Source organism: Dendrobates tinctorius, unplaced genomic scaffold, assembly GCF_039654945.1.
Source record: "Dendrobates tinctorius isolate UK_male_01 unplaced genomic scaffold, ASM3965494v1 ptg000091l, whole genome shotgun sequence".
In the NCBI taxonomy this organism is placed as follows: Eukaryota; Metazoa; Chordata; class Amphibia; order Anura; family Dendrobatidae; genus Dendrobates; species Dendrobates tinctorius.
This window is the reverse complement of record NW_027361759.1, coordinates 14,445,371-14,458,403: the sequence shown is the minus strand read 5'-3', so window position 1 is coordinate 14,458,403 and position 13,033 is coordinate 14,445,371. Positions and strand designations below refer to the sequence as shown.

The 13,033-nt window shown below is 44.8% G+C and overlaps 1 protein-coding gene across 3 annotated transcripts in view; it reads right to left on the bottom strand.

Annotated features, from left to right (window-relative positions):
- The window catches only part of IFT57 (intraflagellar transport 57), a 30,706-nt gene extending 23,787 nt beyond the window's left edge, over positions 1 to 6,919 (bottom strand). For 2 of the 3 annotated variants that reach the window (XR_012234229.1, XM_073586253.1), the window contains exons 1-4: positions 6,762 to 6,918; positions 4,914 to 5,135; positions 1,077 to 1,239; positions 877 to 995 (exon numbers count right to left, since the gene is read on the bottom strand). Coding sequence is in view for 2 of the 3 variants with exons in the window: in XM_073586253.1 (XP_073442354.1) it covers positions 877 to 995; positions 1,077 to 1,239; positions 4,914 to 5,068 (437 nt within the window). In the remaining variant the exon portion in view is untranslated. Of the gene's footprint in view, positions 1 to 876; positions 996 to 1,076; positions 1,240 to 4,913; positions 5,136 to 6,761 lie in introns of all 3 variants that reach the window. The other variant, XM_073586254.1, reaches the window with a different exon arrangement.
- Positions 6,920 to 13,033: the final 6,114 nt, after the last annotated feature.

Sequence of the window (13,033 nt, the reverse complement as noted above, 5' to 3'; positions counted from 1 at the left end):
CTTTTGCTTCCTCCCCTGCCCAGGAGCTGTGGTATGATCAGACCATGTTCCTGTACGGTAAGACACAGTACACAGCAGTGGCACATTTATAAGATTATCTCGGCACAGGAAAAAATATTTAAACACATCCAATTGCGGAACTTATAATTATTAATTAATTATTAAGATCTGTTGATTAAAATTATCTTTGTTTGTGGTAAAATCCCTTTAATGAAGGTCTCCAGGGCTGTCCTACGTTAATGCGTTTTAAGTCCAATTTTTAAAGCGACGCCCAGACACTTGTTATTCTGACCACAGGAGCTGTACCAAAAAGTGTGACAACGTGGAATTGCCTTGTATGGAATGTCACAATACAGCTGTTGATGCCCTTCTCTTCTAGCAATGTCACTCTTTATTATAAAAGGGGATAGTGACACTATATGAGAAACTTCTACTAACTCAGAGTCACACCATGACATGTAGTGGCTCTACTATGTAGCCCTAACATAACGGTTCGTTTTCATGTTTTGGAAAACCTCTGACCACCTCACCTCCGTACCAGCTGCAGATTATTTTTGTTAAATCTGTATTTTACTCACCCTTCCTGGGCCCGATGACAAGTCTCCCAGCGTCTTAGTGTCTGCAGTGCTGAGGTCAGGGAGTGAGAGCAGCGGCTCATGGCGGCAACTTGGGCTGAGCTCAGTTATTGGCTGCAGCGCTGTTGATGTGATGTCAGCGCTGCACTGGGAGCAACAGATGGAGGTGGGGGTAGACAAAACTGGACCAGGAGAGAGTGAGTAAAGCTTAATAAGGTTTTTTTTTTTTTTTTTTTTTTTTAAATTGCAGCTGGGGGACAGAGGTTTCCTGAAAAAAAAAAACCCACTAAGACAAACTTACTTCTTCCATGTAAAGTCTATATGCTTTAAGGCGCTTTCTGCTAAGAAGTCAAGGACATAGCAGACTTGTTCTCCATAGCCTGCCTTCAGCTTAGAGGGAGGAAAATCCGCGGTGCCACCCTAAAACAAAATACACCATCACGACTTCTGAATGTGATTTACACCCAATAAATCCACATAAGAAAGTACCATGAAACTTACAAATGAACGCAGCTCTGTAAGAATTTTGGAAATGACAGCATTTGGATCATCATATTCTTGGGGTTGTTCAAAATAGCGTCCAGCTTTATTTATAAGCCAAGCGGCGAGAGCGCTAAACATGTAGAACTGTTCTCCGGGGTTGGTTGGCATTGCGAAATATAACCTATGAAGAGAACGTTAGAAAACACATAATGCTGCAGCCACGCACAGGCCATAGCTGACAATACAATATGGCAGGGGGGCGCAACTTTGTATACTTTCACGACAGTTCTGGTATCATTTTAAAAAGTGGGTGGGCTTAGCAAACTTATACAAGTCCCTACTGTCTCACCACAGCTTTACTATAATATAACCAGCTCATGGTTCGAGTAGCCTTCTCTGCGCCTGAAGAAGCCACACAGTGGCGAAACAAATGGGTCTCCCTTGGTCTCCTCTCTCTTTTTCCCTCCTACCATGCAGGTTGTTTATCCAGACTTTGACTAACAATTACGGTATAAAACTACATCTATGATTGTAGACACAGCTATTGATTATGGCGCTTCTTTATTTTTTTGTTCCCCAGTTCACCAATCTGATTAATTTATTTTAGATTCTGATAGATCGGATATTTCTGAATGCAGTGATACCAAATATGTGAAATTTTTTTATAACTGTTTTATCTTCATTAGGGTAAAAGGAGGGCGATTTGAACTTTTGTGTGTTTCTTATTTTTAAAAACTTATTTTTTCACTGTTCACTCAATTTAACTGTCCCCCCTTAGACTTGACGCTGTGATCATCCCATCACCTGCGATAAACATAGCAGTGTGTCAGAACAGCTATGTACAGTTGTGGCCAAAAGTATTGACACCCCTGCAATTCTGTCAGATAATACTCAGTTTCTTTCTGAAAATGATTGCAAACACAAATTCTTTGGTATTATCTTCATTTAATTTGTCTTAAATGAAAAAACACAAAAGAGAATGAAGCAAAAAGCAAAACATTGATCATTTCACACAAAACTCCAAAAATGGGCCAGACAAAAGTATTAGCACCCTCAGCCTAATACTTGGTTGCACAACCTTTAGCCAAAATAACTGCGACCAACCGCTTCCGGTAACCATCAATGAGTTTCTTACAATGCTCTGCTGGAATTTTAGACCATTCTTCTTTGGCAAACTGCTCCAGGTCCCTGATATTTGAAGGGTGCCTTCTCCAAACTGCCATTTTTAGATCTCTCCACAGTGCTCTATGGGATTCAGGTCTGGACTCATTGCTGGCCACCTTAGAAGTCTCCAGTGCTTTCTCTCAAACCAATTTCTAGTGCTTTTTGAAGTGTGTTTTGGGTCATTGTCCTGCTGGAAGACCCATGACCTCTGAGGGAGACCCAGCTTTCTCACACTGGGCCCTACATTATGCTGCAAAATTTGTTGGTAGTCTTCAGACTTCATAATGCCATGCACACGGTCAAGCAGTCCAGTGCCAGAGGCAGCAAAGCAACCCCAAAACATCAGGGAACCTCTGCCATGTTTGACTGTAGGGACCGTGTTCTTTTCTTTGAATGCCTCTTTTTTTCTCCTGTAAACTCTATGCCCAAAAAGCTCTACTTTTGTCTCATCTGACCAGAGAACATTCTTCCAAAACGTTTTAAGCTTTTTCAGGTAAGTTTTGGCAAACTCCAACCTGGCTTTTTTATGTCTCGGGGTAACAAGTGGGGTCTTCCTGGGTCTCCTACCATACAGTCCCTTTTCATTGAGACGCCGACGGATAGTTCGGGTTGACACTGTTGTACCCTCGGACTGCAGGGCAGCTTGAACTTGTTTGGATGTTAGTCGAGGTTCTTTATCCAACATCCGCACAATCTTGCGTTGAAATCTCTTGTCAATTTTTCTTTTCCGTCCACATCTAGGGAGGTTAGCCACAGTGCCATGGGCTTTAAACTTCTTGATGACACTGCGCACGGTAGACACAGGAACATTCTGGTCTTTAGAGATGGACTTGTAGCCTTGAGATTGCTCATGCTTCCTCACAATTTGGTTTTTCAAGTCCTCAGACAGTTCTTTGGTCTTCTTTCTTTTCTCCATGCTCAGTGTGGTACACACAAGGACACAGGACAGAGGTTGAGTCAACTTTAATCCATGTCAACTGGCTGCAAGTGTGATTTAGTTATTGCCAACACCTGTTAGGTGCCACAGGTAAGGCCTGTTTCACACTTCCGTTTTTGTGTCCGCCAAACGGATCCGTTTCCGTTTTTTTCACGGAAACTGATGCAAACGGATCCGTTTTTAACAAAACGGATCCGTTTTTTTGACGGATCCGCGGTAACCACTAATGGAAGTCTATGGGACAAAAAAAACGGATCCTGCAAAAAAATGGCGGATCCGTTTTTTTACGGAAACCAACGGATTTTGACGGATTTGAAAAAACGGAAGTGTGAAACAGGCCTAAGTTACAGGTGCTGTTAATTACACAAATTAGAGAAGCATCACATGATTTTTCGAACAGTGCCAATACTTTTGTCCACCCTCTTTTTTATGTTTGGTGTGGAATTATATCCAATTTGGCTTTAGGACAATTCTTTTTGTGTTTTTTCATTTAAGACAAATTAAATGAAGATAATAATACCAAAGAATTTGTGTTTGCAATCATTTTCAGGAAGAAACTGAGTATTATCTGACAGAATTGCAGGGGTGTCAATACTTTTGGCCACAACTGTATAGAGAAAATCTACTATGAATGCCGATCACGAGATTTGTAATGATAGGCACGGGGGCTTTTGCAGACCACCTTCTGTTGTGACAATCCATCAGCACCCTGCAATCACATGACAGAGACCCCAATGTGCAGCCGGAATGACCTGGTACCAGCCGGAGCGTGTTAAATCCTAATGTTGGAGCTTGACAGCGGGGCTGAGTTTCAATCCACCCACGGATGTTAAAGATCACACTATTATTGTGAAAGAGTTGATTCTCTTGTGGGTTTTTACATGCTTTTATCAATAATGATATGGGTGTCTTTGTAAATTATGTATGAACAGTTAATGTGTCGTGGTGTAATTGATATTGACGTTTTCTGGTATAGATTTAACATTCTGATGCACAGTCAGCCCAAAGATGTGCCGACTTTCATAAAACCGTTATATTCATCAATCAGAGGCCTCCATTGTAGTAAAAAAAAAAAAAAAAAAAAATCACAAACAAACCACACTATACTATGTGATATGATTTTTTTTAAATCGTTGAATTTTCAGTGGGGCGATTTGAACTGAGCTTTTTTATTTTTTTCAAAACCTTTTTTCCACTTTTTACTGAATTTTTTCCCCTTAGGAGACTTGAAGCTGTGATTGTCCGATCACCTGTCCTACACATAGCAGTGCATCAGCACATCTATGCACCAAGAAAATCACGATCTCCCATGAACGCTAGCCACAAGCCGTGATTCACAGGTGTATCGTAATGACAGGCACGGGGGGCTTCTGCAGACCCACAGCTGTCATGACAATACATCAGCACCCTGGCGTCAATGGTCGGCCGGAATGACGTGCTTCCGGCCGGAGTGTGTCAAATCAGAGAGACTGAAAGCGGGATTTAACTGGTTAAACAGCTGCGAGTGGTGCTCCAATCCTTCCGCGTAAGTGAAAGGCACATGACAGCTGATTAAATCATATGTTGTGTGCAGGCTCAGCGTCGGAGCCCGCATCATAATCAGGGACACAACATATGACATAAATATTTGTCAATTATCGTGAAAGAGTGACCAATGACCAAACTTCTTTTGGTTGAGAGGTGAACTTTGGTACAAGAAAGCGAAACTCAAACATTAAAGTGAAGGCTGGCTAATATGTCTACTCCGCACTTACCGGGATATTGGCCTCATATTGTGCTTCCTTAGTAAATCCTCTTCATAATCAAGCAGCTTCAATTTCTCCAGTAAATCCTCCATGAGGATGAAAACCTGAAAGGCGGCTCCAGGGCCGCGCTCCTCTTCCTCCATTCTCCTTCCATCTTCAGTCATTTCAATGAGAACTCCACAGACGTTTTACTTGAAATAACGGTATAAAGCGCGAGTCCCTGGTTGATGCCTTGAAGATAAAAATACATAAAAAAATGTTAGTTCCCATATAGTTATGTAAATTGCTGGCACAGGTGCTCCTTTGTGTCGGCCATGTCTAGCGATGAGGAAACTGTGTGGTGTCCCGGAGATCTGCTCTCAGCACCCGCTACAAGAGCACATTACATAGGGTCACCAGTGCATTATTTTAGATCCTCTCCTCATCTAGCGGGTGTGAGCGAGGTTCCTTTACTGGCACTGTGGTATGACAATCGCTCGTGTCACACGGAGTGATAGAATATCTCTTGGTAGGCATTGGTGGGAGGTCACTCGGTGGATGAGGCTCCCAGTGGCCCATGGTCACCTGAACCGCCCTCCATCTTATTGCCAGCTGATTCTAGTCATGGCCGCCATAGGAGCCTGGCACTATTCACAGTAATGAGGCCGAATGGGTTTACGTGTTCCCATCAGCCCAGCCTGGAGCTTCCAGTGGAGACACAATCTAACCCTTCACCACACTGTGGCTCCTGAAGCCTGGATACCCATGTATTTGTCCCCGCACACTGCGTCCAGCAGACCAACCAGACAGGGAAGAGGATAAAATGGTGACCACTTCTGCAATCCTGCAGTGGGGTGAGGTGTTTGTGAAAGGTACAATGAGATGTTCTGCCAGTATTGTGGTTACTGCTAAGCGGCTGAGAACAGAACAAACCGCACAGGCTTAATGGCCAATTGTCACAGTGTTGTGGCAAGTACCGGTGAGGCACATAAAAACCATGGGAGGCCATGTTAGGTGGCATATCTGTTCCCGCAGAATGTACTGATATGTAAACATGATATTCTGCAGGTCTGGACCTGAAGAGGGGATGACAGGGGGCAGGAACGAGTCTGATTTGGGGTCTGAATTGTTTCAGGTCTGATCTTCTGTATGACACAGTGGTCTGGGACTCGCTGGCACAAGCCGATATTAGAGCTGTGTTTGGCTGTAAAATCATAGCTGGGTCACATGTGAGACCAACACTGATGTTTCATTTGGGGTTACACAGGAACATGAAGGTCAGGATTGTATATGATAGCCGGGTCACAGACGTCGCAAAGACTCTCAGTGTTTGCCTGCAAATGGGCCGCGCTTTACAGCTAAATCTCAGAGGCCGAGTGTTGGCAATAGCTGCGCTGCGGTCACATGGCATCACATGTCACAATATGGTCATACTGCCATCCATCATCGCGACACACAACCACTGTCGCCGTGTAACCCTTAACCCCTTTTAAACATGTGACACACATGCAATTCTCTAGGACATTAGATGCTAAAATGGATGGTGTCACTCAGAACTACGTTGTCCAGCAAGAAACGAGATCTGATATGGCTGATGGAGGAAGAATACAAGTGGAGAAGGTTCCAGCAAAGTGACTGATCGGGGAGATGCCCGGCACACACGGAGGATGGCACACCGACACGTCCCCTTTAAATGTGTCTGTACTACGGTAGGGACTGTTCACACCGGGAATCTATCTCGCTACAAGCCCCTCTGACATCGGGGACACAGTGCAAGGAATAGCAGCTTCAGAAGAAGAGCCAAGTGAGAAACCCCGATAAGCACTGCCCTTCCCCGGCCACCGAATAACATACACTAAGGGCATCAGTGGGACCCACCGAGCTCGGTGACAGCCGGTAATGACACCGTACGCTCCGCTTCTCTCTCCCAGCGCTTCAGCTGTCGTTACCTTCTTCTCTAGGCAACCGGCGCGATGACGTCATGCAGTGCGACTCTCCCTGTGTCAGGTGACTCGGGATGCGCCGCCATGTTTAGTGCTGGCAGTGGAATACATATGGAGTCGTGCGAGGTGTAGGGTAATACAGCGACCTACTAATGTGATATCCGGCCATAGAGGGCCTGAACGTGCAGCAGTATAGCTCAGCTCTGTGGGGTGTACGAATGGAAACTGTCTTATGCTTTTATTACAGGGTCAGAGCACAAGTTAACCCCTTAATCGACTTCCCTGTGATCAGAAATATGAATAAGATCTGTGTAAAAATAGATATATGATATGGAATGATACATGGACCGCTGTACACGTACAGGTCAGCGCCAAAGGAGCAATGAGAACATAAGAAAGAAGGGAGGCGCACGAGGAACCATTCAACTATACAGTAGTGTTCTTTATTGGGATACTATTCAAAACTATAAAATCATTACAAATCAGGTGATCCAAGATATTCAACAGGTGAGCCAGAAGTGTGGCTCCACCGCCTCACAGGATAGCAGCAAGCGCATCGTATTGTGACGTGAACGGGTAACATGAGAGTATGGCAATGCTATAAGTGTGTGCTAGAAGTGTGAAGATTAATTTAAGAATTAAAACCAGAATTGAACCAGAAGGGAACTGAAGGTAACTGGACACAGTCACTGTAAACAATGTTTCTGTTTGTTTTCACTTTCACCCCAATAATCCTTCACTTTCTGCTAATTCCCCTAATCCCAACTCCTAGTAAGGAACTGTTCATCTCTTCTTCAATCCTCCCCATCCACCTCACCTCCGCCTCAAAACTGTTCCTTAACATACAATCCTCTGTCTCCAAACACAGACAGCCCCCTCATGCCCTCTCCTGCTCCCACCTGCTAACACTTTCTCTGCTCCTTCTCACTGCTGGTGATATCTCTCCAAATCCTGGTCCTCCTCACCACATTCCCACAGTCATTTCTACCTCCCATCCACGCTCTATCACAACCTTCCGTAACCTCTCCAACCTTATACCCATTCACCCAGCCCCCGCTTCCCCAGTCCCACTAACAGGAGCTCTGTGGAACGCTCGCTCTGTCTGCAACAAGCTTTCCTACATCCATGATCTTTTTGTTACTACCAAACTCTCCTTCCTCGCCATCACCGAAACCTGGCTCACCCCTTCTGACACAGCCTCTCCTGCTGCACTTTCGTATGGCGGCTTCCACCTTTCTCACACCCCCCGCCCCAGCAGCAAACATGGTGGAGGAGTTGGTTTTCTCCTGTCAGATACCTGCTCCTTCACCCCAATCCCACTGCCACCCTCTGTTACCCTCCCTTCCTTTGAGGTGCACTCTGTGCGCATCTACTCCCCCTCCAACCTCCAACTGGCTGTCATCTACCGCCCCCCAGGGCCAGCCACCACCTTCTTTGACCACTTCACCACCTGGTTACTTCATTTCCTTTCCGCGGACATCCCTACTATCATCATGGGCGACTTCAACATCCCCATTGACACTTCCCTCTCAGCTTCCACTAAACTTCTATCTCTCACTTCCTCCTTCGGCCTCACTCAATGGTCTTCTACAGCCACCCACAAAGATGGCCACACACTGGACCTCATCTTCACCCGCCTCTGCTCCCTATCTAACCTCTCTAACTCACCTCTTCCTCTCTCTGACCACAACCTGCTCACATTCTCTTCCCTCTTCACTCCATGTCTACAATCCCCACCCCACAAACTTTCACACCCTCGCAGGAATCTTAAACACCTTGACCTACACTCATTCTCCGAATCCCTCCTCCCTCTTACAGATATAAGTTCCTTACACAATGCGGATGACGCTGCCGCTCTATATAACACCACAATAGCTGTAGCTTTGGAATCCGCTGCCCCACTTACACATACCAAAACTCGCAAAATCAACAGACAGCCCTGGCACACCAGCCTGACCAAAGAGCTGAGGCGAGCTTCCAGGGCTGCTGAGCGCAGATGGAAAAGATCCCACTCCAACGAGCATTTCATCGCATTCAAACAGTCCCTCACTACTTTCAAGACCACACTCGCCACAGCTAAACAAACCTACTTCTCATCTCTCATATCCTCCCTGTCTCACAACCCTAAACAGTTATTCAACACCTTCAATTCTCTCCTCCGCCCCCCAGCACCTCCTCCCTCCCCACTCATCTCAGCTGAAGACTTTGCCTCATTTTTCAAGCAGAAAATTGATAACATCAGGGACAGTTTTGGTCAACAACCCCCAGAGCCCTTCCTCCCGACTTCCCAGCCCTCCACCTTCAAAACCAACTTCTCCACCATTACAGAAGATCGACTCTCCACTCTACTCTCAAGATCACATCTCACCACCTGTGCACTCGACCCGATCCCATCCCACTTCATCCCAAACCTCACCACAGTCTTCATCCCAACCCTAACCCATCTCTTCAACCTATCACTAACAACTGGTGTTTTCCCCTCAAGCTTTAAACATGCCTCCATCACACCTATCCTCAAAAAGCCCTCTCTTGACCCATCCTCTGTATCTAGCTATCGCCCTATATCACTTCTCCCATACGCCTCCAAGCTACTGGAACAACACGTCTACCTTGAACTGTCCTCCCATCTCTCTTCTTGCTCCCTCTTCGACCGCTTACAATCTGGCTTCCGGTCACACCACTCCACTGAAACTGCCCTTACTAAGGTCACCAATGACCTCTTAACTGCCAAGAGCAAGCGACACTACTCTGTCCTCCTCCTCCTGGACCTGTCGGCTGCCTTTGACACAGTGGACCATTCCCTATTATTACAGACCCTCTCATCCCTCGGCATCACAGACTTGGCCCTCTCCTGGATCTCATCATACCTAACAGACCGGACATTCAGCGTCTCCCACTCACACACCACCTCCTCACCTCGCCCCCTATCTGTCGGAGTCCCACAAGGTTCAGTCCTAGGGCCCCTGCTGTTCTCTATTTACACCTTTGGCCTGGGACAGCTCATAGAATCTCATGGCTTTCAGTATCATCTTTATGCTGATGACACACAGATCTACATCTCTGGACCAGATATCACCTCCCTACTAACCAGAATCCCTCAATGTCTGTCCACTATTTCATCCTTCTTCTCCACTAGATATCTGAAACTCAACATGGACAAAACAGAATTCATCATCTTTCCCCCATCTCACGTGACCCCCCCTACGAACCTATCAATTACAGTAAATGACTGCCCACTCTCCCCAGTCCCACAAGCTCGCTGCCTCGGAGTAATCCTTGATGCTGATCTCTCCTTCAAACCACATATCCAAACCCTTTCCACTTCCTGCCGACTTCAACTCAAAAATATTTCACGCATCCGTTCATTCCTCACCCAAGAATCTGCAAAAACCCTAGTCCATGCCCTCATCATCTCTCGCCTTGACTACTGCAACCTCATGCTCTGCGGCCTCCCCTCAAACACTCTCGCACCCCTCCAATCTATTCTAAACTCTGCTGCCCGACTAATCCACCTGTCCCCCCGCTATTCCCCAGCTTCTCCCCTCTGTCAATCCCTTCACTGGCTCCCAATTGCCCAGAGACTCCATTACAAAACCCTAACCATGACATACAAAGCCATCCACAACTTGTCTCCTCCATACATCTGTGACCTCGTCTCCCGGTACTTTCCTGCACGCAACCTCCGATCCTCACAAGATCTCCTTCTCTACTCCCCTCTTATCTCCTCTTCCCACAATCGCATACAAGATTTCTCTCGCGCATCACCCCTACTCTGGAACTCTCTACCACAACATATCAGACTCTCACCTACCATCGAAACCTTCAAAAAGAGCCTGAAGACCCACCTCTTCCGACAAGCCTATAACCTGCAGTAACCACCGATCGACCAAACCGCTGCACGACCAGCTCTACCCTCGCCTACTGTATTATCACCCATCCCTTGAAGATTGTGAGCCCTCGCGGGCAGGGTCCTCTCTCCTCCTGTACCAGTTATGACTTGTATTGTTTAAGATTATTGTACTTGTTTTTATGTATACCCCCCTCACATGTAAAGCGCCATGGAATAAATGGCGCTATAACAATAAATAATAATAATAATAATCCAAGTGTAAGCGTATGCTACCAATTAAATGTTAAAGTGCTTGTATTATAAACACAAAGAGCCTAAAAATGTGACCAACATATTGATGCATATCACTATGCTGCAAAGTCTGAGGACATGATTATCCCGTGTAACAGCGATAGTGTCAATTCCCCAACGCGCGTGTTGGTGACATGCCTTCGTCCCGGAAGTTTTATTACAGGGTGTATATAAATTAGGATATTATAGTCAGAAACTAAGTGTCGACAATACAGCAGATGTAATAAAAATGTATTAATAAAAATATATTTATATGATACTATGCTACCAGTTGTTTATAAGACAATACTATGCCACCAGTTAGAATCATAGAATCGTAGAGTTGGAAGGGACCTCCTGGGCCATCTGGTCCAACCCCCTGCTCAAAGCAGGATTCGCTAAATCATCCCAGTCAGATGTCTGTCCAGCCTCTGTTTGAAGACTTCCATTGAAGGAGAACTCACCACTTCTCGTGGCAGCCTGTTCCACTCATTGATCACTCTAACTGTCAAAAAGTTTTTTCTAATATCTAATCTGTGTCTCTTCCCATTCAGTTTCATCCCATTGCTTCTAGTCTTTCCTTGTGCAAATGAGAATAAAGTTGATCCTTCTACAATGTGACAGCCCTTTAGATATTTGTAGACAGCTATTAAGTCTCCTCTCAGTCTTCTCTTTTGCAAACTAAACATTCCCAAATCCTGCAACCTTTCCTCATAAGACAGGGTTTGCAGACCGGTCACCATTCTGGTCGCTCTTTTCTGAACTTGCTCCAGTTTGTTGATGTCTTTTTTAAAATGTGGTGCCCAAAACTGGACACAATATTCCAGATGAGGTCTGACCAAAGATGAGGTCTGACCAAAGTTATTATAAGCCAATACTATGCTGCCAGTTATAAGACCATACTATGCCGCCAGTTATTATAAGACAATACTATGCCGCCAGTTATTATAAGACAATACTATGCCGCCAGTTATTATAAGACAATACTATACCGCAAGTTATTATAAGACCATACTATGCTGCCAGTTATTATAAGACCATACTATGCAGCCAGTTATTATAGGACCATACTATACCGCCAGTTATTATAAGACAATACTATGCCGCCAGTTATTATAAGACCATACTATGCCGCCAGTTATTATAAGACAATACTATGCCGCTAGTTATTATAAGACCATACTATGCCGCCAGTTATTATAAGGCCATACTATGCCGCCAGTTATTATAAGACAATACTATGCCGCTAGTTATTATAAGACCATACTATGCCGCCAGTTATTATAGGACCATATTATACCGCCAGTTATTATAAGACAATACTATGCCGCCAGTTATTATAAGACAATACTATGCCACCAGTTATTATAAGACAATACTATGCCGCCCGTTATTATAAGCCCATACTATGCCGCCCGTTATTATAAGCCCATACTATGCTGCCAGTTATTATAAGACCATACTATGCCGCTAGTTTCTATAAGACCATACTATGCCGCCAGTTATTATAAGACAATACTATGCCACCAGTTATTATTAGACAATACTATGCCGCCCGTTATTATAAGCCCATACTATGCTGCCAGTTATTATAAGACCATACTATGCAGCCAGTTATTATAGGACCATACTATACCGCCAGTTATAAGACAATACTATGCCGCCAGTTATTATAAGACCATACTATGCCGCCAGTTATTATAAGACAATACTATGCCGCCAGTTATTATAAGACCATACTATGCCGCCAGTTATTATAAGACAATACTATGCCGCTAGTTATTATAAGACCATACTATGCCGCCAGTTATTATAAGACAATACTATGCCACCAGTTATTATAAGACAATACTATGCCGCCAGTTATTATAAGCCCATACTATGCCGCCCGTTATTATAAGCCCATACTATGCTGCCAGTTATTATAAGCCCATACTATTCTGTCAGTTATTGTAAGACCATACTATGCTGCCAGTTATTATAAGACAATACTATGCCACCAGTTATAAGACCATACTATGCCGCCAGTTATTATAAGACCATACTATGCAGCCAGTTATTATAAGACCATACTGTACCGCCAGTTA